General features: G+C 50.1%; 1 protein-coding gene across 1 annotated transcript in view; it reads right to left on the reverse strand.

The window, feature by feature from the left end:
* Nucleotides 1-155: 155 nt before the first annotated feature.
* Nucleotides 156-24,329, reverse strand: part of Rps6ka1 (ribosomal protein S6 kinase, 90kDa, polypeptide 1) — a 26,683-nt gene continuing 2,509 nt past the window's right edge. Inside the window, exons 4-17 of the mRNA XM_013032302.1 lie at nucleotides 21,991-22,071; nucleotides 21,730-21,809; nucleotides 19,445-19,551; nucleotides 17,948-17,985; nucleotides 17,197-17,339; nucleotides 16,734-16,804; nucleotides 16,372-16,460; nucleotides 15,344-15,408; nucleotides 14,952-15,054; nucleotides 13,185-13,315; nucleotides 11,105-11,230; nucleotides 10,807-10,896; nucleotides 10,310-10,468; nucleotides 156-344 (exon numbers count right to left, since the gene is read on the reverse strand). Of these exons, the coding sequence (XP_012887756.1) occupies nucleotides 156-344; nucleotides 10,310-10,468; nucleotides 10,807-10,896; nucleotides 11,105-11,230; nucleotides 13,185-13,315; nucleotides 14,952-15,054; nucleotides 15,344-15,408; nucleotides 16,372-16,460; nucleotides 16,734-16,804; nucleotides 17,197-17,339; nucleotides 17,948-17,985; nucleotides 19,445-19,551; nucleotides 21,730-21,809; nucleotides 21,991-22,071 (1,472 nt within the window). The remainder of the gene's footprint in view (nucleotides 345-10,309; nucleotides 10,469-10,806; nucleotides 10,897-11,104; nucleotides 11,231-13,184; nucleotides 13,316-14,951; nucleotides 15,055-15,343; nucleotides 15,409-16,371; nucleotides 16,461-16,733; nucleotides 16,805-17,196; nucleotides 17,340-17,947; nucleotides 17,986-19,444; nucleotides 19,552-21,729; nucleotides 21,810-21,990; nucleotides 22,072-24,329) is intronic.

Consider the following 24,329-nt stretch of genomic DNA (forward strand, 5'->3'; position numbering starts at 1 on the left):
GGGGGAGGGTGTTCACTCTGAGACACAACAAAAGGGGCTGCACCCCAAGGGAAGGAGTAGCTGAGTCTCCGCCATGGGGGAGATCTTTCCTGGGCATCCGGGTCAAGCATACAGACTCGGCAGTCCTGAATAGTGTGGGACTCCTAGGAGTGGAGCTAAGTCTTCCTGTCGCCCCCACTCACCTCGGGTGCCACGAAGTTGGCTGTGTAGCAAGGCGTCATGAGGAGCCCGTTCTCAGCCCGCAGCTGCTTGGCGAAGCCGAAGTCACAGATGCGCAGGCACTCGGGGTTCCCAGACTCGTCCACGTATAGGATGTTGCTGGGCTTGAGGTCCCTGTGGACAACCTAGGACCAGAGAACTGGGGTCAGGCTGTGACAGGGGGGCTGGAGCGAGGTCCACTAACCGTCAGGGATGAGAAAGTTACCCAGACAAGCCCAGAGAGGAGGAAAGCCCTGGAATCCCAGAGGAGAAAAGGCTAAAAGGGGGGGTAGGCAACTGCAAATAGAGCCTTCTAGAAATCTCCATGTAGGTGTCTACTAAGTAGCTCTAACTCAATCTGCCCAACACTGAACTCCTAGTTTCTCCCTTCAGTCTAGTCATGTGAAATCTCATCTAAGGTAACTCCATCCTTCTTAGGTCTATTTTTCCATATTCTCTCTTTCTCTCTCCCACACCCCTCCCCCTCATGCCAGACTTGGGGCTTGAACTCAGGGCCTGGGCACTGTCCTTTCCTACTCAAGGCTGGTGCTCTACCACTTGAATCACAACCTCTACTTCTAGCTTTTTTTACTGGTTAATTGGAGATAAGAGTCTCACAGACTTTCCTGCCTGGGCTGGCTTTAAACTATGATTCTCAGATCTCAGCCTGAGTAGCTAGGATTACAGGCATAAGCCATTGGAGCATGGCCTGTTTTCTTATTCTCATTTTCCTCAATCTATCAATAAACTCCGTTGGTGTGCTATTAAAGTATATTCAGAGTCCAATAACTCTTGAGTCCCCATTATCCTCATTAGTCTTCCTACTTCCCCTCCTACCTCCAATAGCTTGTCTCAGCAGGTGCTAGAGCAAGCCTGTTAGAAATCGGGCCATACTGTCCAAGCTTAAAAACCCCCACGGTTTCCACTCTTCAGAGGAAAGTCCTAGTGAGGTGTGGTGGTTAGAATGCACCTACAGTGCCAGCTACTTTGGAGGCTTTGGCAGGAGGATCACTTGAGCCCAGAAGTTCCAAGGCCAGCCTGGGCAGTCAGTTAGGGCCACCAAAGCCCAGTTAGGGAGGATGAATTAGTTCAGTTTTTTTTTTTTTTTTCCTACAGTAGGATAACCACTGGTTAAAAACAATCTATGAGAGGCTGGGCCCCAGAATCTCATGCCTGTAATCCTGGATAACACTATATTCTAAAAATGACTAGAAAGGTAAGAAATTCCCAACACATAAAAATGATTAAACTGGGCACTAGTGACTCACGCCTGTGATCCTAGCTACTCAGGAGGCTGAGATCTGAGGATCCTATTCCAAAGCCAGCCTAGACAGAAAAGTCCATGAGACTCTTTTTTTTTTAATTTGAAACATTTAATGATAATCAACCTTGGTGTTGGTTTTTTTTTTTTTTTCTGCTTATGTGGTGCTGAGGAATCGAACCCAGGGCCTCATGCATGCAAAGCAAGCACTCTACCACTGAGCTACCTTCCCAGCCCCCATGAGACTTTTATCTCCAATTAACCACCAGAAAACCAGAAGTGTCACTGTGGCTAAAGTAGTAGAGTGCTAACCTTGAAGAAAAGAGCTCAGGGTCAGGCACAGGCCCCGAGCTCAAGCCCCATGACCAATCAAGAAAAAAAAAAAGGATTTATATTGCTCATAATTCCGTAACGATTAATATGGAAATGCTTACTACTGAGTTGATATTATTATACACTAAATATACAATGTATCAAATTATAAGAATAATAATTCTTTCTACTTTGCTGAGGCACAGATGACACTTGCAGGAAGCAAGGATAGAGAAGGTGGCAATCTTATGCTGCGCCGAGAAATGACTAATGACGAAGGGAACCGTGACCCCTGGGATGGGCGAGGGATGCGGCTTAGGGAAGCTGCACAGGTGTGGGTGCTGCCTGACCCGCAGCTGTGTTTATGGGGATGTGATGTCACACCTGCCACACTCACTGAGTGGAAAGTTACAACAGGCTGGCCACCTGTGAGTGAAGCCAGGCTGGGTGGGAACAAGCTAAAAGGGGCAAAAGCTCCTTGGTGACAGCTACGAGGCTGCAACTTAGGCCTGGTGTTTAACAAACACCAAATCACTAAACCTTTATTAAACTAAACTCAACATGACAAAAACACCCCACCTCTCACAGGCCAAACAAAAATAGGTGCTCAGGCCAAAAGCAACCACACACACCAAGCTGTGCCCTCTGACTCAGCTATGACGTCAGCCACAGAAGACCAGACTAGAGTGTGAGCCTGGCTTTATGACTTTCCAAGCCTCTGTCTTCTTACCTGGAAAAGGGGCTCATAACTGTGCTTAACGCCCAGGGTTGTAGGAAAGAACAGACATACTCAGCACAGGGCTTGGGAAATAGCAACTCGTCTCAGCAACTGCCTGGGCTGAACCCCGGGCAGCACTGCATGTTGAGATACAGTGACCAGCCCAGCTCTAGTGACTCACATCTGTGTCCTAGCTACAGAGAAGGCTGAGATCTGAGGATCGTGGTTTAATGCCAACCCAGGCAGAAAAGTCCATGAAACTCATCTCCAATTAACCACCAAAAAGCCGAAAGTGGAGCTGTGAGAGCTGTGACTCAAATGGTAGAGCAAAAAAATAAGTGAAATCTCAAGCAAGACCCAGTACGTACACACACATACACACACACACACACACACACACACACACACACACACACACACACCCTGTTAAAGCCTATCTAAAAAATTACTAAACAAACAAAAAAAAAGGAGCACGGTGCTAGTGGCTTATGCCTGTAATCTTAACTATTCAGGAAGCTGAGATCTGGGGATCGCAGTTCAAAGTCAGCCCAGGCAGGAAAGTCTGTGAGGCTTGCTTTCTTTCTTTCCTGGGGCTTGAACTCAGGGCCTGGGTGCTGACACTGAGCTTCTTTTGCTCAAGGCTAGCACTCTACCACTTGAGCCACACTGCCACTTCCGTTTTTTTCTGTTTATGTGGTACTGAGGAATCAAACCCAGGGCTTCATGCATGCTAGGCAAACACTCTACCAATAAGCCACATTCCCAGCCCCTGTTAGACTCTTATCTCCAATTAATCACCAAAATACTGTAAGTAGAGCTGTAGCTCAAAGTGATAGAGCATTAGCCCTGAGCAAAAGAGCTCATAGAAAAGCACCCAGGCCCTGAGTTCAAGCCCTACAACTACCCCCCCCCACCTTCCCTACCCCGCAAAAAAAGAAAAGAGAAAGGGGAAGAGCTTCTAACGGCTCTCCTGACAGGAAATTTGGGGTACTGCAAACACTGCATTTAGTGATCTAAAAGCCAATTCTGTGATGTTACTGAAACAGATGGGGTGATCAAAGGATCTGGCCCTTAGCTTCTACTGGACCCCTAGGTTATAGACAATAGCTATGTGCCAAGAATGAAAGCCCAGAGAATCCTTCCACATGCCTCCACAAGCAGCTCCCATGTCCTCCTCACTGACCCCGATATTTGGAAAGAGCCAGAAAGATTAGTGATGTATGAACTTATGGCTTTCTTCAAGTGGCTGTCTGCATCTGAGCTTGTACAACCTTGTGGAGGGGCTCACTACTTTTGCAGAGAGCTCCCGATTCTAGAAAGTTCTTCCTTACTCTAAGCCTTGGGTAACTCACTGGTAACTCAGTAACTCTGCTGTGTCTTCTCGGTTGTGGGGCTTGAACTCTGGGTCTGGGCACTGTTGCTGAGCTCTTTAGCTCAAGGCTAGCGCTCTACCACTTGAGTCACAGTGCCACTTCCGGTTTTCTGGTGGTTTATTGAAGAGTCTCACAGAAGTTCCTTCCCGGCTGGCTTTGAACCGTGATCCTCAGATCTCAACTTCCTGATTAGCTAGGATTACAGATGTGAGCCACCATTGCCTGGCTCTACTTCAGTCTCATTAGGACTGGGATTATAGGTGTCTCCCACCATGCCTGGCTCTTTTTTTTTCCCCCCAGTATTAGGGATGGACCCCAGCACCTTTCAGATACTCCTAAGTTCTGGTATGACGTCACATCCCTTAGGAGTATCTTTAACTAGTACTCACTTGAGAACAAAACAGGAAAAGGAAACACATTTGCTCTCTGATCTGACATGTTTAAATATTAGTCTGTTTGCACTGGCCACTTCAGAAACCTAAGGCACTTGAAACATGACCATTAAAAACACATGTGGTAACCAAAGTGAACCTTCAGCTAAGGGGTAAAGTTCTTCATAAAAGAACAATCCCTAATAAATTAGATGAAATCAGACATTGCCTCTAATAAAATAATTGAGCGCAAGATCCTGACAGGATGAAATTATTAGATGAAGGTCTTTTTGTGTATGTGCTAGTACTGGAGCTTGAATTTAGGGCCTTATGCTCGTGCTTGGATTTTTCATTCAAGGCTGGAGTCTATAATTTAAGGCACAGTTCCACTTCTGGCTTTTTGATGGCTTATCAGAAATAAGAGTCTCATGGATTTTTTCTTTCCTGGCTGGCTTTGAACCACAATTCTCAGATTTCAGCCACCTGAGTAGCTAGGATTACAGGCATGAGCACAGTACCCAGCTAGATAACAGTCTTCAAAATAAGGAGACAGCACTATGACTCAAATAATGGAGTGCTTGCCTTGAGCTGAAGAGCTCAGCGACAGTGCCCAGACCCAGAGTTCAAGCCCCACAACTGACAAAAAAATGAAAATAAACTAACTAAGGAGAGGGGCCTGGTACCATCTAATGGGACTAATGCAGAACAGGAAGCAGGGACTGCAGATGTGAGGCAGGATGAAAGGACATCGTGGATGGAGGAACTTGACATTTTCTTTTTTCTTTGTTTTGTCATATCCTCTTTTATTGTTTAGTAGCAGAATGCCCAACACTGAGCATAATTACAACTATTGGTTGTGCAAAAGTAGAGCTACTATATAAGTACAAATCAGAGATCTAATTTCTCTAAGTAAATACTTTAAGATCCTACAAGTGCATGAACTCTACATCTGGGAGAGAAGCTGCCTCCGCTGTGGACCAGTAATGATATCATGATTTCCCCACCCCCGCCCCATCAATACACCAAATAAGGTGCCAGTGGTCAGACAGGGTCACAATGAGCTGACCTCCCCCCTCCCCCCTCCCCAGCTCCTCTTTGTGCTGGTATACTAGGGCTTAAAGTCAGAGCCTGGGCACTGTCTTTTAGCTTTTTTGCTCAGGGGAGGAGCTCTACCACTTGAGCCAGGTGCTCCACTAACAGCTTTTTGCTGGTTAATTGGAAATAAGAATTTGAAGCTTGCTAGGGCTGGCTTAAAACCTTGATCCTCAGATCTGTCTTCTGAGTAGGTAGAGTTACAGATGTGAGCACTAACACCCAGCCAATGAGCCCTTTTTCTAGAGTCTTCCTCAGTCCTCTATAGAAAAGATAAGGACAAATTTGAAGCTGAATCTAACAGACTTTAGAGCACCTTGCACTTTACAGGAAATAGGGGCAATAGAAAATAATGCAAATCGGGCTGGGAAGGTGGTTCAGTGGCAGAGCGCTTGCCTTGCATGCCTGAGGCGCTAGGTTCGATTCCTCAGCACCACATAAGCAAAAAGAAAAAAGCCGGAAGTGGCACTGTGGCTCAAGTGGTAGAGCGCTAGCCTTGAGCTGAAGAGCTGAGGGACAGCCCCAGGCCCAGAGTTCAGGCCCCACGACCAGACCCAAAAAAAAAAAAAAAAAAAAGAACATGGCCTGCAGGGAGATAGAACATGTCACCAATACAGCCTGAGCTATCCAAGTGGGCTTCTTAGAGGTGTCATTAGAATTCTCCGTACAGGGCTGGGAAGGTAGCTCAGTGGTAGAGCGCTTGCCTTGCAAGCATGAGGCCCTGGGTTCGATTCCTCAGCACCACATAAACAGAAAAAGCCGGAAGTGGCGCTGTGGCTCCAGTGGTAGAGCGCTAGCCTTGAGCTGAAGAGCTGAGGGACAGCGCCCAGGCCCAGAGTTAATGCCCATGACCAGCAAAAAAAAAAAAAAAAGAATTCTCCGTAGGGAAGAGTAGCTGTTAGCCAGGTCATGTGGCAGGGACTCCAGCAGTGGCAGGAACATGGCAGGTTCAAGTCTTGTGAGCCATTTAGGGACAGATAGAAGCACTAACAGTGGAGGCTCAGCAGATGACAAAGGACATAGAGAGCAGGCTGGGTACCTTATTATTTTGTGGACAGCGATGGGTCATGTCAGGTGAAGTGCTGGTTTAGATTTGTGGTCTTAAAGAGAGAATGTTGAGCGACACAAATACTATAAGCATCGGCAGATTATTGCAAAGAACAAAAATATGAAGAGGGGAGAGAGGGAGAATGGAGAGGTAGTGATGGATACCCTAAATATATAGAAAACAGAAAGTGGAGTCGTGGTTCAAGTGGTAGAGTGCCAGCATTGAGCAACCTCCTCTTCCCCCCAAAATAACAAGCAGAGTTGTGAAGCTTTGAATTAAAACTCTAGTCCCACCACAAAGAAATAAAACAAGCTGAGCATCGATGGTTCATGCCTGTAATCCTAGCTACTCAGGAGGCAGAGATCTGAGAATCGCAGTTCAAAGCCAGCCTAGGCAGGAAAGTCCATGAGATTCTTTTTTTTTTGGGGGGGGGTCCAGTCATGGGGCCTGAACTCTGGGCCTGGGCGCTGTCCCCCAGCTCTTCAGCTCAAGGCTGGTGCTCTACCACTTGAGCCACAGCGCCATTTCCTGCTTTTTTCTTTTTGCTTATGTGGTGCTGAGGAATCGAACCCAGGGCCTCAGGCATGCAAGGCAAGCATTCTACCACTGAACTACCTTCCCAGCTCGGTCCATGAGATTCTTATCTCCAATAAACCACTTAGAAAACCTGAAGTGGTGCTGTGGCTCAAGTGGTAGAGTGCTAGCCTTGAGCTGAAGAGCTGAGGGACAGCACCCAGGCCCAGAGTTCAAGCCCCACAACTGAGAAAGCAAGCAAGCAAGCAAACAAGCAAGCAAGCAAGCAACATAGCTGGACACTGGTGGCTCATGCCTATAATCCTAACTACTCAGGAGTCTGAGATCTGAGGATTTCAGTTCAAAGATGCCCAAGCAGAAAAGTTCCTGTGAGACTCTTATCTCTAATTAACCACTCAAAAACCAAAAGTGGAGCTGTGACTTAGTGGTAAAGCACTAGCCTTAAGCACAAAGAGGCTCAGGGACAGTGCCCAGGCCTTGAGTTCAAGCCCCATGACCAACAAAAAGAAAGAACGAACGAAAGAGAGAGGGAGAAAGAAAGAAAGAGAGAGAGAGAAAGAAAGAAAGAAGGAAAGAAAGAAAGAAAACAAGCTGGGCTGGTGGTTCATGCCTCTGAGGATCGCAGTTCAAAGCCAGCCGGGATAGGAAAGTCCGTGAGACTCTTCTCTTCAATAAACCGCCAGAAAAACTGTAAGTGGTACTGTGGCTCAAGTGTAGAGCACTAGCTCTGAGCTGAAGAGCTGAGGGACAACAGCCAGGCCCGGGTTCAAGCCCCACGACTGGAAAGAAAGACAGAAAGAAGGAAAGAAAGAAAAAAAGAAGGAAAGACAGAAAGAAAGAAAGAAGGAAAAGAAAGGAAAGAAAGAAAAAAGAAAACAACATAAACAAAATACATAGTAAAGAGAATTGATGGGATCAGGATACAGAATGGAATGAATCAGGTTTGAAATTCGGGCTGGCATGTAGGTCCCACAGTGGATAAGCTTGGAATGTGTTAGAACAGGAAATGTGGGTTTCACTCTACACATAGACAAACTGAGCCTGAGGCATATATGGGGTGGGCTAGGGTCTCAGTAGCACACATTACCAGGTGTTCAGGAGAGCCCCTGAGCCCTTGGGACCCCAACACAACCCTTCTGTACTTCAGGAAACTGCTGAGCTCCTGGCCAGCACCAGAGCATGAGCTGCTGTGTCTCTCCCCACCACAGGACTTCATCTCCTCTGGCTTTCTCAGCTGTGAAGTGGTGAGCTGAGCGCCAATGGGCACAGAGCCCTGCTTTCCTACAGCTTTGAATCTTGTCAGCCTGGAGGCCCAAGTTTGCTGCTTCATCTCTTGGTTGCCTTTGCCAGTGCCTCCTCTGCTTCTCCATTAAGGCTGTTTGTACCTGGGCCCAGACAGGTTGGTTCTTCTCTGCTTAGCACCCAGACCAGCACTTGCCTAAATTCTCCCAGCCAAATCTAGAGATCCATGATTCACATTTTGATGTTTTTTTTTTTTGTCAGTTGTGGGGCTGGAACTCCGGCCTGAACACTGTCCCTCAGCTCTTCAGCTCAAGGCAAGCGCTCCACCACTTGAGCTACAGCACCACTTCTGGTTTTCTGGTGGTTAATTGGAGTCTCACGGAATTTCCTTCCCAGGCTGGCTTTGAACTGTGATCCTCAGATCTCAGCCTCCTGAGTAGCTAAGATTACAGGCGTGAGCCACCAGCACCCGGCACTCTCTCTCTCTTTTTTCCTGCTGGTCGTGGGGCAGGCACTATACCACTGGGCCATTTTCCCAGCCCCTTTCTCTTCTCTTTTACATCCAAACTGCCAGTAAGTGCTGTCACCTTTACAGCATACCCTACTCTGACCACAACCTCCACAAGCCAAACCAACCACTGCCCCGGTCACACTGTGCCTGCTGTCAATACTCTATGTAGCAGTCAGCAATCTGTTAATAATGTAAATCAAATCAGGGGTGCAGTTCAGTGGTGGAACATATTCACTTCTTCTTCACTGGCCACGATGGTGCATGCCTAGAGTCCCTATACTTGAGAGGATAAGGCAGGATTTCAAATTTGAGGCCAGTCTAGACTACATAGCAAGCTAGATAACTCAGTGTCTCAAAAAACAAAATACAGTGCTGGGAAGGTGGCTCAGTGGTAGAGCACTTGCCTTGCATGCCTGAGGCCCTGGATTCGATTCCTTAGCACCACATAAGCAAAAAGAAAAAAGCCGGAAGTGGCCCTGTGGCTCAAGTGGTAGAGCGCTAGCCTTGAGCTGAAGAGCTGAGGGACAGCGCCCAGGCCCAGAGTTCAGGCCCCATGACTGGACCCCCCCCAAAAAAATTGTATATACAAAATTCCTCCACATAAACAAAAAAAGAAGTGGCACTGGCTCAAGTGGTAGAGTGCTAGCCTTGAGCAAAAGCAGCTCAGGGACAGTGGCAGGCCCTGAGAGTTCAAGCTCTAGGACTGGCAAAAAAAAAAAAATCAGTTATAAAAATACATTTGTGACGTTGGTGTGGTGGGGGGGTGTGGGAGGGGGGAGGATTGGGTGGAGGGTTGAAGGGGAGGCTGGGAAGGGATGTGAAGGGTAAACAAAGGAGGAGGCTGCAATGCTTGATAAGAAATGTACGCATTATCCTGCCCATGTAATTGTAACCCCTCTGTACAGTATGTTCACAAAAAAATAAAATTAAATTAAAAAAATACATTTGTGGCTGGGCACCAGTGGCTCATACCTGTAATTTTAGCTACTCAGGAGACTAAGATCTGAGGATCGTGGTTTGAAGTCAACTGTGGCAGAAAAGTCCATAACACTCCAATTAACCACGAGAAAACCAGAAGTGGCTAGGCAAGCACTCTACCACTAAGTCATATTCCCAGCCCCCATTTTACTCTTCTTACGTATAAAGTAGGCTTTCTCACAGCACCCAACTCAGGGTTGATGTGAAACTCAATTTAGATGATGTAAGGACCAAGCATGGGCCGGGTGTTGGTAACTTACGTCTATAATCTAGCTACTCAAGAGGCTGACGTGCCTGCCTGAGCAGAAAAGTCTAAGACTTATCACCAATTAACCAGCAAAAAGCCAGAAGTGGAGCTGTGGCTAAGTGGTAAAGTACCATCCTTGAGGGGAAAAATCTAAAGTTCCCAGGGCCCCAATACTGGCACTAAATAAACAAACCCGGCACACAGTAGGCACTGAATAAACACTCCTTTCTCGTTTGTATCACCTTTTTCTTCCTCCTTCCCTTCCTTCCCTCCACAACCATCACTCCATCTACCTCTACCCACTCACCTGCCCTGAATGTTACTTGTCTGAAAACTGCCACACCTGGGCCAGCTCACAGTTCTCTCTTGGGGCAGATGGCATGACCTTGGGCACATCCTGCCCCTTCTCCTAACCTGGACTTACCCCCTGTGAGTGCAGATACTCCACAGTCTTGCTGATGGTGTGCAGGACGAAGCTGGCCTCCCGCTCCGAGAAGAACTTCTGCCGCAGGATCTTGTCTAGCAGCTCCCCGCCCCGCATCAGTTCTGTCACCAGGTACACGTGTTTGCCATCATCGTACACCTGCCGGCAACCTTGCTGTCAGGCCTGGACCTCAGTTACCAACCAGCCTCCCCATGAGCCTCAGGTCTATTTCCTGCTCTGTGCTTTAGTGGCCCTGGGCTGGGCCATCACCCAATCAGGCTCCTGTCTTCCTGCACAAGGGAGCTGTCGTGATCCCCCATAGGCAGAGGAGCTCTCGGAGAAGGCCTGAGTCTGAAGGGGAGAAGCTAAGGTGTGTCCAGGGCAGGGGGAAGCCAGGGTGGCGTTCCTCCACTCAAGCACTCAGAAGTTAAAGACATGGCTTGAGACTAGAGTTGGGAGCCTGCCTCAGTCCTGGTCTCCAGGACCCGCCCACTCACATCTTTCAGGGTGATGATGTTGGGGTGCTGCCCATACCGCAGAAGAATCTCAATCTCTTCTGAAGGATCCCGCTTGCTCTTGTCGATGACCTGAAGAAGAAAGTGGGTGCATAGAGCAGCGCTGGGGACTCCAGGTCCTTCGCTGTCAGAGCCCGTACTGCAGGCCCTGGGAGTCTCAGACACATCCCTCTCACCATCGACAGAGCCTCGGGCCCCAGCCCTCCCCACCAAAGGGCCACACTAATCAGCCTCACCCACGGCCCAACAGGCTTTGCCAAGCCATGGTCGGGGGGCCCACCTTGACAGCGTACTCCATGTTGGTGGCCTTGTGGACACAGCGCTTGCACACAGAGTAGGAGCCTACACCGATCGTCTCCTTTACCACGTAGCCATCACTAAACACCAGGTTCTTCCCATGGAGTTGCTACAGGAGACCAAGAAATGGGGTTTACTGTGGGCACACAAGTGCCAGCCGTCATCCCCAGAACCTCAACTCAATGGAGATGGTGCTGGGAAAGAGTCAGGAGGCCTGGATACTGATGGCTGTGTGACCCCAGGCAAGAACCAGCCCCTCTCTGAATCTCGATTTTCTACTCAATATCACCAGCACATTCACTAGTTCCCTGCTGGCCTGGGCTGCAGTTTGCTGGTCAGAGGGTGCATTACATTTTTTCTCTTTGTGCCAGTATTAGGGCTTCCTCACTTGGCTCTTTTTGCTCAAGGCTGGTGCTCTACCCCTTGAGCCATAGCTCCACCTCCAAATTTTTTTTGTGGTTAACTGAACATAAGAATCCCATGAACATGGGGCTGGGAAGGTGGCTCAGTGGTAGAGCGCTCGCCTTGCATGCCTGAGGCCGAGTTCTATTCCTCAGCACCACATAAGCAAAAAGAAAGCCAGAAGTGGCGCTGTGACTCAAGTGGTAGAGCGCTAGCCTTGAGCTGAAGAGCTGAGGGACAGCGCCCAGGCCCAGAGTTCAGGCCCCACGACCGGACCCCAGAAAAAAAAAAAAGAATCCCATGAACTGGGCTGGGAAGGTGGTGGCTCAGTGGTAGAGCGCTTGCCTTGCATGCATGAGGCCCTGGGTTCGATTCCTCAGCACCACATAAGCAAAAAGAAAAAAGCTGGAAGTGGTGCTGTGGCTCAAGTGGTAGAGTGCTCGCCTTGAGCTAAAGAGCTGAGGGACAGCACCCAGGCCCAGAGTTCAGGCCCCATGACCAGACCCCCAAAAAAAAAAAGAATCCCATGAACATTCCTGTCCATGATGGCTTCAAACAGTGATCCTCAGATCTCAGCCTTCTGAGTAGCTAGGATTACAGGGATGGTTCTGAGAAGCCTGGGCAAATCTCAGAGATGCAGGACCCCTGACTACTTGCCCTTTATGGGGTGTCTCAAGGTTCTGAGATTAACTATGCAGATGTTCACAGGGTGCTTAGTGTGAGCGGTATGAGGCATACATTTAAGCACTTCTGTAAGGTGGCCACATGTCAATTTGGTTTGTGACTATTGTCTATTGTCCTTGCATCTAGTCTGTTTTTGTTGTTGTTGTTGTCATGGGGCCTGAACTCTGGGCCTGGGCACTATCCCTCAGCTCTTCAGCTCAAGGCTAGCCCTCTACCACTTCAGCTACAGTGTCACTTCTGGTTTTCTGGTAGTTAATTGGAGACAAGAGTCTCACGGACTTTCCTCCCCGGGCTGGCTTTGAACTGAGATCCTCAGATCTTAGCCTCCTGAGTAGCTAGGATTTCAGGCATGAGCCACCGGCGCCTGGCTCTAGTCTGGTTTTATATTTGTCCTGGACAAAGATGGCCCAGTTGGGACAACAAATTACATAATCACCTTAGCTATAATCATAGTAACTCAGATAACCCTCACAACTCTTTAGAGAGGTTATCATGATCCTAATTTGCAGATAAGGAAACTGAGGCACAGGGAAGGTGTCTTATCCAAAGTCACTTTTACCCTGGGAGCTCTGAACCCAGGCAACAAGCTCTGGAGTCTACATTCTTGCCTCTCCTCTCTAAGCTTTCCTTGGAGCAGGGCAGTGTACAAATGAGGAAGGAATGCGAGAACTTAGTCTTCCGCCCCCCACTCCTGACCGGGCAGCCACCCCCTCACTCTACCTCCTGAGCATTCACTGGCATTTACACACACCCTGGCTCTGTGCCAGCGAGTTTACACCTTTACTCTCATCTAGTCGTCAGGGGTGAGACAGGCATCATCCCGCTTCATGCAGGGGATAAGTGAGGGTCCAGGAGCTTGGAGGCTCCCTTAAGGTTTATCCAAGGCCCATCCGCTTCTAGCACCTGTGTTCTTTGCTTCGCCTTGAGGCTTCCGGGTAGAAAAGTATAAGTGAGCAGCAGTGCCCTGCCTCACTCACCTGTACCACTGAGTTCAAGGGCGCCTGTGTGGTCCGAGGCTTCCCATCATCCTCCATGAGGCCAGTGGCCACGAAGCTGAAGCCACGGAATAGCTGATGGGCTCCAGCGCTGGGGGGGATGCCTGGGGAATCTGTAGGAACAGGAGGTGACATGAGCCTGGAGAGGTGCCCTTCATCCCCACACAGCCCAGCCAAGAGGACCCAGGAGGTCCCAGCCTGCCCCAGCATCTGACCTCAGTGGGGCCTCTCTATTCTAGGCCTTCGCCTATCTGCTCCTACATGTTTAGAGCAACCCAGCCCTGCCACATGAAGAATGTACAATTCCCACATTTGGTTTCCAGTCCAAGTTCCATTCAGACTAAGAGTCCTACTTTCTCCCTGGCCTCCCTGACTCAGGTGTGACTCTTCAGGACTTTTTTTTTGTCAGTTGTGGGGCTTGAACTCTGGGCTTGGGCGCTGTCCCTGAGCATTTCAGCTCAAAGTTAGTGCTCTACTGCTTGAGTCACAACACCACTTCCAGTTTTCTGGAGGTTAATTGGAGATCAGAGTCTCACAGACTTTCCTGCCTGGGCTGGCTTTGAACCACGATCCTCAGATCTCAGCTTCCTGAGTAGCTAGGATTATAGGTGTGAGCCACTGGGGCCCAGCTTTGCTGTTGTCAGTCATGGGGCTTGAACTCGAGGCCTGGGCACTGTCCCTAAGCCTTTTCACTCAAGGCTAGCGCTCTACTACTTTGAGCCACAGAGCTACTTCTGGTTTTCTGGTGGTTGATTGGAAATGAGAGTCTCATGGACTTTGCCTGGGCTGGCTTTGAATCAGGACCCTCAGCTCTTGGCCTCCTAAGCAGGTAGGATTACAGGCGTGAGCCACTGGCGCCTGGCTTCCCTGAGATTCTTTGCTCAAGGCTAGCACTCTACCATTTGAGCCACAGCTCCATTTCTGGCTTTTTCTTTTTTTTCTTTTTGGTCGTTGTAGGGCCTGAACTCTGGGCTTGGGTGCTGTCCCTCAGATCTTCAGCTCAAGGCTAGCACTCTACCACTTGAGCCACAGTGCTACTTCCGGCTTTTTCTGTTTATGTGGTGCTGAGGAATCGAACCTAGCACCTCATGCATGCAAAGCAAGCACTCTACCACTGAGCCACCTTCCCAGCTCCTCTGACCTTTTCTGTTTTTGTGGTACTGAGGAATCGAACCCAGGGCTTCATGCATGCAAGGCAAGCGCTCTACCCCTGAGCCACCTTCCCAGCCCCTCCCACTGGCTTCTTGAAGTAACTCCTAGGAATGAGTGGGACAGTGGCTGTGCCCATGGTCCAGATGAGTACACGGAGGGCCCAGCAGTTAGAAAGCCCCAAATCAGATTCCCACGCTTGCTCTTGACCTATGAATACTGTCAACCCTGCTCTACCAGACTCTCTCTACCGTGGTTTTGCTGGGTCAGATTCCTTAGTCCTGACCTGACTACAGGCCTGCTGTGTTTAGTCTTCCCAGTGGGCTGGGTGACGCCCACAGCAGGGGTCCTGACTCTCCCATTGTGGCCCAATCCACCCACACACCTCACCCTCTCACCCAGACACAAAGAAGCCCACAGAGCCCCAGAGTAAGAGAATCAAGCAGCCTGACACAGGCCAGACACTCACCGCCTGTCTACCCACACACTCAGGCCCGGCCTGCCAGAGTTCCTGACCATCCCTGTGTCCCCAGGTGCCCCAGTCTCCCTGTTTTGCTCTTGTACCAGCACTGGACAGACAAAATCAGACAAGGGATGTACCTCTTGGCGTGCGGGAGGTAAACTCAGTGTCAAAGTAGAAGGTGTCATCGGGCTGAGCTACAGCGGGCTTGAAGGGTGGCTTGATCTCGCGACGGTAGAGCTTCTACAAAATGGGGGTGCGGTTTCTGATCACCATGGTACTCCCACTGCCCACCGGGAGCCCCAGCTAGGAGCGGAGGTCCCAATGCCCAGCAGACAACAGCAGGACTGCTTGCCTGAGGGAGGCTGGCCCTATGCTGAAGTCTTCAAGACCGGTCATCATCCTCTACTGCTACTTCTGTGGCCATCGTCCTCAGAGCCCCCTCCCATGCCCCCTTCCTCCCCCTCTCCCCTGCACTCCATCCCCTTCCTATGGCCAGCCCTGGGGGAGCCAGGCATGGATGGCCACTCACGTTCCAGTCAATGGTGGAGTAGAAGATGTGCCGCTTGATTTCTTCTGCTCCGTCGGGGCCAGAACCTAAAAGAGCCCAAATGAAGGGTTTGCTCCAGAAGGCCCAACCCCAGGCCACCAACCCATCAGCCAAGGAGCTGCACAGAGCTCTGTGACCAGCTGCTAGGACAGGGAGCGGGGACAGGCTCACACTGCTCGGAATGTGCCTAAGACTGCTGACCACTTAGTCTTTTCTACTTCATGGAGCTTTTGATGATCAAGCGGCAATGTATACATAGAAGGAGGAGGCCCAGAGATGTCCAAGACCTTGTCAAGGTCACACAGTCAGGACGGAAGCTGGACTTATTCTGGGAGGGACAGAGGCCCCTTACACCCTCCTGATCCAGACCCCATCTCTGCTCCTCTTATCCTAGTGCCCCTCGATGACACCTTAAGAAGCTGATCATGGAGCCAGGTGAACCCACGAGCCAAGGAAGCAGACACCTATTGAACACCTACTACGTGTCAGGCCCATCCATGAGACTTCACTTAATTGGCAGAGCCCTGTGCCAGCCTGGGATCCTCAGCTCCACTGAGACAAGAAACTCAGAGCTCGGAGAGGTGAGGTCACCTGCCATGGTCACATGGCTCATACATGGTACTTATTCATTCAGCAAATATTTACGAAGGTCTGCTGTGAGCCAGGCAGTGGGGACTGACACCGCTGGGGCTGGGCCTGAGCCTTGTCATTCCTGAGCTCATGGGCCTGCTCTTGAGCCAGCAACCTTGGCAGGGAAACTATGTGGGGGCCTCTGTCCTTGTCCTCAGAGGGAGTGGAGATGACTCAGTTCCTGCCTTCCCCCCTACACACAGGTCATCACCCCCCTCCAACACCACACATGGAGCAGAAAACAGAGTGGCCCGTGGCATTGTCTGCTCACACAAAGGACAACGGTCCCTTTCAGCCCCAGATGTGACCCCATGGCCTAAGTTGCAGCTGTACCCTGCTCCCTACCACCAAGTCCCTTCCTCTGTGCTGTGGCTGCTTACCGAGCCGGTTGGCAGGGTTCCTCTTGAACAGGGCCCGCAGGAGGCTCTGGGCTTCCGTGCTCAGAAACTGGGGCATGCCTAGCTTCGCCCTGAAACAGCCCCCACATCTCATCAGGGCTGAATCCCGCCCCAGGAGCCCAAGCTCTCCTCCCCCTCTTCCAAGGCTTGTTCCCAGCTCAGTCAAGACAAGCCGGCCACTACCTCACCTCCCAAGGACTTCAAGGATCCCTCCCACAAGCCCTGGAAGAAGAAGAAGTAGAAGAAAAAAAGGAGCATGGAGGCAACGAGGGGATAACCGGCAGGCCTCCAAACCCGGGTGTTGTTGGGAGTTCCTGAGGGCCCAGCATGGGACTGGTGCTTACTTCAAAATCAAGGTCATGGTTTCCTTTCGGTCCTTCCCCTGAAAGGGCAGGGAGCCCGTCAGCATCTCAAACTGCAGAGGACAAGTTCATTTAGGCTTTGCTCCATCTGCCACGACCCCCTTCCTCCTCCTCCTCCTCCTCCAGCCACCCTCCTCCAAGGCCAGAATTCTAGCTCCAAGTCCACCTCTCCCCTCTGCCAACCCAAACCTCCAGTGACAGCGTTAGGTGCCAGAAACCAAGGAAAGGCCCTGAGCCAGGTTTGGGAGTGGGGAAGGGGGTCCCTCAGGTGGAGCCGATCCTGGGAGCTTTCCAAGGAAGGAAATTGTGACAGAATGCAGGGTGAGGAGAGCCAGGCTGTGAGAAGACAAGAGGAAAGCTTTGAGATAAGCCAACTCCCGTGCTGTCCAGAGGGGGACACTGAGGCCAGAGTCCAAGGATTCTTCACCCCTTTCTGGGCACTCACCATTAACACGCCATAGGACCACCAATCTGCACTGTGGGTGTGGCCCTGGCGGTTGACAACCTCCGGAGCCATGTATTCCACGGTCCCGCAGAACGAGTAGGCTTTCTTCTCGTGATCAATGGCCTCCTTGCTCAGGCCAAAGTCTGCAGCCAGGAGGGGGCAGAGGTCACATCTTTCGAACCCTGGCTTTCCTTGCTGCCACCCCTTACTCAACTGCCCACTCGAGAGGCTGGAGGGCATCACTTCCATGATACTTAGAAGGAAGCTGAAGCTCAGAGAGGTTAGGTGACCTGCCCAAGGTTACAGATCGAAGAACAAGGATTCCAAGACTGGGATGTTCTAAGTCTGGAGCCTGCCAGTGATCTGACCCTTTTAAGTAGCTGGTACCATCTCTCTCTCTCTCTCTTTTTTTTTTCCTTTGGTCGTGGGTCTTGAGCTCTGGGCCTGGGCGCTGTCCCTCGGCTCTTCAGCTCAAGGCTAGTGCTCTACCACTTGAGCCACAGCGCCACTTCCAATTTTCTGGCGGTTAATTGAAGATAATGGTTTCACAGACTTTCCTGCCTGGCCTGGCTTTGAACCTCAATCCTCAGATCTCAGCTTCCTGAGTAGCTAGGATTACAGGCGTGAGCCACCAGCACCCAGCTTGGTACCATCTCTTAGGAAAAATGAGCCCCCAGACCTCAGCTGAGACCTCTCGGGAGCTCCGTCCATCTTCCCCTGGGGCCCTAGGGGGCTGGGCCCCACCACTCACCAGTGAGTTTGATGTGGCCCTCTTCATCCAGAAGGATGCTAAGAGTGAAGAAACAGGAGTCAGAGGAGTCAGGGTCCCTCAGTGGCAGGTGCCCAGGCAAAAAACTCTGAGTTCTGCTGGCACCATGGGGCAGAGGAACTTGGGCCTGCCCATATGAGGTATTGCACTCAGATTGGAGAAATGGGTGGTGGAGCAGGGTCCCAGCAATGCCACGCAGGTGGGTCTACCTTTTCTGCTAATTCTTGCAACAACTGTGAGGAAAGGCCTATTACAGCCCCATTTCATAAATTTCCTGAAACTACAATTCAGGAAAGTTAATAAGCATCTCTCCATAGTCTCAAAGCTAGTAGCTGTTGGAGACAGAATTTAAATTCAGATGTACCTCACTATTTATTTTTGCTGGTTCTGGGGTTTGAACTCTGGGCCTGGGTGCTGTCCCTGAGCACTTCAGCGCAAGGTGAGTGCTCTATCATTTGAGCCACAGTGCAAACTTTCCTGGCGGAGCTGGCTTTATACCATGATCCTCAGATCTCAGCCTCCTGAGTAGCTAGGATTACAGGCATGGGCCACCGGCGCCCTGCTTGAACTCCTTCTTCTTTTTCTTTTTTTTGTTTGTTTGTGGGGCTTGAACTCTGGTCCTGGGCGCTGCCCCTCAACTCTTCAGCTCAAGGCGAGTGCTCTACCACTTGAGCCACAATGCCAACTTCCAGTTTTCTGGTGGTTTATTGGAGACAAAAGTTTCATGCATGGCTGGGAAAGTGGCTCAGGGGTAGAGTGCTTGCCTTGCATGCCTGAGGCCCTGGGTTTGATTCCTCAGCCCACATAAGCAGAAAAAACTGGAAGTGGTGCTGTGGCTCAAGTGGTAGAGTGTTAGCTTTGAGCTTTGAGCTGAGAGACAGCACCCAGGCCCAGAGTTCAGGCACCAGGACCAACCAAAAAAAAAAAAAAAAAAGAGTTTCATGGACTTTTCTATCCAGGCTGGCTTTGAACTGCGATCCTCAGACCTCAGCTTCCTGAGTAGCTAGGATTACAGCCGTAAGCCACTGGCATCTGGCTTGAGCTTCTTTTGCTCAAGGTTAGAACTCTACCACTTGAGCCACAGTGCTACTTTCAGCTTTTTCTGTTTATGTGGTACTGAGGAATCGAACCCAGGGCTTCATACATGGGAGGCAAGCACTCTACCACTAAGCCACATTCCAAGCCCCTCAAGGGATGATCTTTAATGGCAGAATCTCAGGTGTCATGTTGACTTAGCAATCAAAAGTGGACAACACAGCTGCCTGGAAGGTATCAGGTCTTGGCAATGGCAGCAAGGTGATTAGGTAGACTCTGATCACCAGAGGTAGCAGCCTGCTGTCACCCTGTTCAACCCTGCCCATTTTTCAGAGAGCCCCAGAAGAACAGCACCCACCTCCATCAGGTAGCTGTATTCTAGAAGAGGCCTTGGGAACTTAGTTCACTAAGGAGGCAGGGCAGGGAGCGCAGAGCTCTACTCACTTCTCAGGCTTGAGGTCCCTGTAAATGATGCCCAGGCTGTGCAAGTGGTCCAGGCCCAGAGCTAGCTCTGCCAGGTAAAACTTCACATCCTCTTCCGTGAACATAACCTGCAATGGGCCAGCGGCCAAAGTGAGGAGGCGCCTCTAGCTGGAGCACCCTCTTTCTCTGGAGCTGGGCCACTAGGCAGTCAGCAGCTTGTAGGGGTCCACTCTAGGCACCATACACCAAAGGGGTGTGAAGTAGGAAGTGACTAACATCCAAGCCACTCACTGTGGCATTGTTTGGTAATAACAAAAGGAGTAGAGAACTAGAACAAACCGGACTCTCCCCACATAACGGAGGGCTCTGCAGACACAAACTAGAACAAATTTAGTTCTTATATGGAGTGATTTATGACAGTCTTAAAAAGGCATGGGGCTCATGCCTGTAATCCTAGCTACTTAGGAGTCTTTGAGATCTGAGAATCTCAGTTCAGAGCCAGCCCAGACAGAAAGTATATGAGACTTCTATCTCCAACAAACCACTTAGAAAATTCCAGAAGTGGCTCAAGTAGTAGTAGAATACTAGCCTTGAGCAAAGGAAGATCAGGGATAATGTCCAGGCTGAGTTCATGCCCCAGGACTGGCACTAAAAAGCAGGTGTGGGGGGGCAGGGAGTGAAGGGGGTAATGGGACACAGTATATACAGAATGATACATTTTACCCAAGAAGGTGGAGGTAAAGATTCAGAACATTATTTGCAAAAGGCACATGGGAAACCAATGTGAAAGAAACCAATGGAAATGCTTTACCTAGAGGTAGGGAGATAGAAGGGAATGAGATGAAAAAAGAGGAAGACTGCGGTTATGTGTGTATGTGCCAGTCCTGGGGCTTGAACTCAGGGCCTGGGGGCTGTACCTGAGCCTTTTCACTCAAGGCTAGTACTTGAGCAAAAAACAAAATTATTGGTTTTTTTGTGTTTTTTTTTTTGGTGATTAATTTGGAGTTAAAAGTCTTTTTTTTTTTTTTTTTTGGGTCCGGTCGTGGGGCCTGAACTCTGGGCCTGGGCACTGTCCCTCAGCTCTTCAGCTCAAGGCTAGCGCTCTACCACTTGAGCCACAGCACCACTTCTGGCTTTTTTTCTTTTTGCTTATGTGGTGCTGAGGAATCAAACCCAGGGCCTCATGCATGCAAGGCAAGCACTCTACCACTGAGCCAACTTCCCAGCCCTGGAGTTAAAAGTCTTATGGACTTTCTGGCTCAAGCTGGCTTCGAACCACCATTGTCACACCTTAGCCTCCTGAAGAGTGTGAACTACCAGCATCCCGCCTTGAAGATTTTTTTTTTTTCTTTTGGGTCCAGTCGTGGGGCCTGAACTCTGGGCCTGGGCGCTGTCCCTCAGCTCTTCAGCTCAAGGCTAGCGCTCTACCACTTGAGCCACAGCGCCACTTCCGGCTTTTTTCTTTTTGTTTATGTGGTGCTGAGGAATCGAACCCAGGGCCTCAGACATGCAAGGCAAGCATTCTACCACTGAGTCACCTTCCCAGCCCACCTTGAAGGTTTTTTTAAAATAATTTTTACTGTTTTACTTATTTATTTATTGTTTATGTGGTACTGAAGAATCAAACCCAGGGCCTCATGCATGCTAGGCAAGCCCTCTGCCATCTACCACTAAGGCACATTCCCAGCCCCTGGAAGTCTTTTTGTTGTTGTTGTTGTTGGTCATGGGGCCTGAACTCTGGGCCTGAGTGCTGCCCCTCAGTGCTCAAGATGAGCACTCTACCACTTGAGCCACAGTGCCACTTCTGGTTTTCTGAGTGGTTTGTTGGAGATAAGAATCTCACAGCCTTTCCTGCCCGGGCTGTCTTTGAACCGCAATCCACAGATCTTAGCCTCCTGAGTAGCTAGGATTACAAGGGTGAGCCACTGACGCCCAGTGTAGTTCAACTATTTTTGTATAACATGCAGGACAAGAACGCTAGTCTATAGTTTTCTGGGGACATTTGGACTTCTCCCCTGTGCTCATGTCCTGCTTAGCACAGCACTGGCAGCATGGATGTGGTAAGGGGCACCCTTTGCTCTGTAAAATCAAGGTGGCATCAGATCTAGAGGCTTTCTAGGGGTGGCCTCTGTACTAGGGCAGGGGACGTTTCCAGGGTCAGAGGCCGCCAGGACGGGCTGGACAGTTAGTTATAGCACCAGGCCACATCAGATATATTCTTCACAAGGCCCTGGAATAGAAGACTGTTGTGTCCCCAGCTCCATCCTGGGGCCCTCTGGCAGGATGAATGTCAAATGTCAGCTCACCTCTTTTGAGAGCCGAGTGAAGAGGTCACCACCACGTAGGAAGTCCAGAATAAGATAGAGCTTGCCCTCTGTCTGGAAGGCTGAGAAAGGGGAAGATCCATACTGGTGTCACCTGAGTTGTGAACTGTTCCTCCAGCTCTGGCCCTTTGGCCAGACAGGTGGGAAGTAGGACAAGGTACAGAGAAGGCAGCAGACCATGGGAAAGGGCAAGCTGAGAGGGACAGGAATCTGTGGGATTCCTGGGCGGGATCTGTGTCTCACCATAATGTAGCTTCACCACAAATGGATGGTTGACATCAGCCAGGATGTCTCTCTCCATCTTGGTCCGAACGCGGTCACGCACTGGCCAAAAGAGAAAGGAAGTCACCAACATAGCCACTCTCCCAGCCCAACTACAGGCTCCCTTTTCAATTATTCCTCCAAGCCTGTGCTTCTGAGATTCTCCCAACCACAGCCCTGCGGATAATCAATTTCCTTCTTCCTCCCCAGACCATTCTGGCTTTCTCAGTTCTGGGCCTGACCTCTACTTCTGCCTCTCATGGCAAAGCCCAATGTCAGGACCCAGTACTTCACCCAGAATTCCAGCCCTTTCTCCCACCATATCTCATATCAAGAGCCACTGAGCAACTAGAACTCCACTGTGCCCTATTTTCTGAGGTCCTTAGACTTTGACTCTGTGTACCTTTAACAGCTTCCTCTTCATCAGACATAAAAATTCCCTAGTATTGCTGGGCGCCGGTGGCTCACGCCTGTAATCCTAGCTACTCAGAGTTCAAAGCCAGCCTGGGTAGGAAAGTCCATGAGACTCTTATCTCCAATAAATCACTCAGAAAACCAGATGGGGCACTGTGGCTCAAGTGGTAAAGCGCTACCCTTGAGCTGAAGAGCTGAGGGACAGCGCCCAAGTCCAGAGTTCAAGCCCCAGACCAAAAGAACTAAACAAAACAAACAAAAAAGCTTAACAAAAAGGAAGAAAAAACATTGCCCAGTAATTCTATCAGCAGGCTCTTGGCTGATGTGATTCAGGTCTGGCTTTCTTCCCCACTGGAGGCCGCTTTGCCCTTGAACCCTTGGATGGGGACTTCTGGGTTCCCAGTGCTGGGCTTCCCCTCCAGAGCACTTTTTCTTTGCTTCAATTCTTGCATTCCCCTTACCAAATGCAGCAGGTCCTAGGAGGTAATTAACTACCCCAGCTGTTTCCAATACACCTTATATTTCAACCATCTCAGGCAAACAGCTCCTCCTTCCCAGATGCCCTTTCTCTATCACCTTGGTCAAGATAACTCCTAATCCATTCCTCAAGGCGTATCTCTCATGGCTTCTCTTCTGGTGTATCCGTGACCTCTCAGCAGTTTCTGAAAGGCTGCATCTCAGCCCACTGTGCTCCACAGTCTTAAGACAGCCATACACAAGGGTCACAGGACCATTGCATGGCATTTGCAGGGCATGTATAGATAACTTTTTTTTTTTTTTTTTGGTCCGTTACAGGGCCTAAACTCTGGGCCTGGGTGCTGTTCCTCAGCTCTTCAGCTGAAGGCTAGCACTCTACCACTTGAGCCACAGCACCACTTCTGGCTCATGCTGCTTATGTGGTACTGAGGAATCGAACCCAGGGCCTCATGTATGCAAGGCAAGCACTCTACCATTGAGCCACCTTCCCAGCCCTATAGATAGCCTCTTGCATCCAGCCTGTGAGACCTGTTCATATGAGATGTCTTTTCATCACTCTCTATGGCTCTGGGGAGTGACCCCTGTCCATCAGGCTGCACAAAAACTACCATCGCCTTGCAGATCCCTCATGGGCCATAGAAGCCATCCACTCCTAAGGCTGAACTTTCCCACTTCCCCTACACTCCAATCAAGGCTTGGCTTAGACTGCACATGATCAGTGGACACACTGACTTTGCAGGCCAGTCACAGTCAACATCTGACCCTGAATCCACTACCTTCACATCCTTTTTACGTTCCTAGAATTTTAGACCTTGGCTTAGATCCTCCTCCTGCAGAACCTCTCTTCCACTCACCTCTGTAGCCCTGTCTCCACCCACCCTCTAAGCCAATCTACCCCCCACTGGGCTCCACTTCTTTCACACCCTTGTGTACCCTACAGCCAGAGAAATCTCCCTCAGATTCTTTTTTGTTTGTTTTTTTGGGTCCAGTCGTGGGGCCTGAACTCTGGGCCTGTGCGCTGTCCCTCAGCAGGCCTGGGCACCGTCCCTCAGCTCTTCAGCTCAAGGCTAGGGCTCTACCACTTGAGCCACAGCACAACTTTGGCTTTTTTCTTTTTGCTTATGTGGTGCTGAGGAATCGAGCCTCATGAATGCAACGCAAGCGCTCTACCACTGAGCCACCTTCCCAGCCCCCTTTATTTTTTTTAATCAGTCGTGGGGCTTGAACTCTGAGCTCTTCAGCTCAAGACAAGTGCTCTAATCCTTGAGCCACACTGCCACCTCCAGTTTTCAAGTAGTTAATTGGAGATAAGAGTCTAATGGACTTTTTTTTTTATTTTTTGGGTCTGGTCATGGGGCCTGAACTCTGGGCCTGGGCGCTGTCCCTCAGCTCTTCAGCTCAAGGCTAGCGCTCTACCACTTGAGCCACAG

The sequence above is a fragment of the Dipodomys ordii genome, unplaced genomic scaffold (genome assembly GCF_000151885.1).
Source record: "Dipodomys ordii isolate 6190 unplaced genomic scaffold, Dord_2.0 Scaffold6, whole genome shotgun sequence".
NCBI classification, from domain to species: domain Eukaryota; kingdom Metazoa; phylum Chordata; class Mammalia; order Rodentia; family Heteromyidae; genus Dipodomys; species Dipodomys ordii.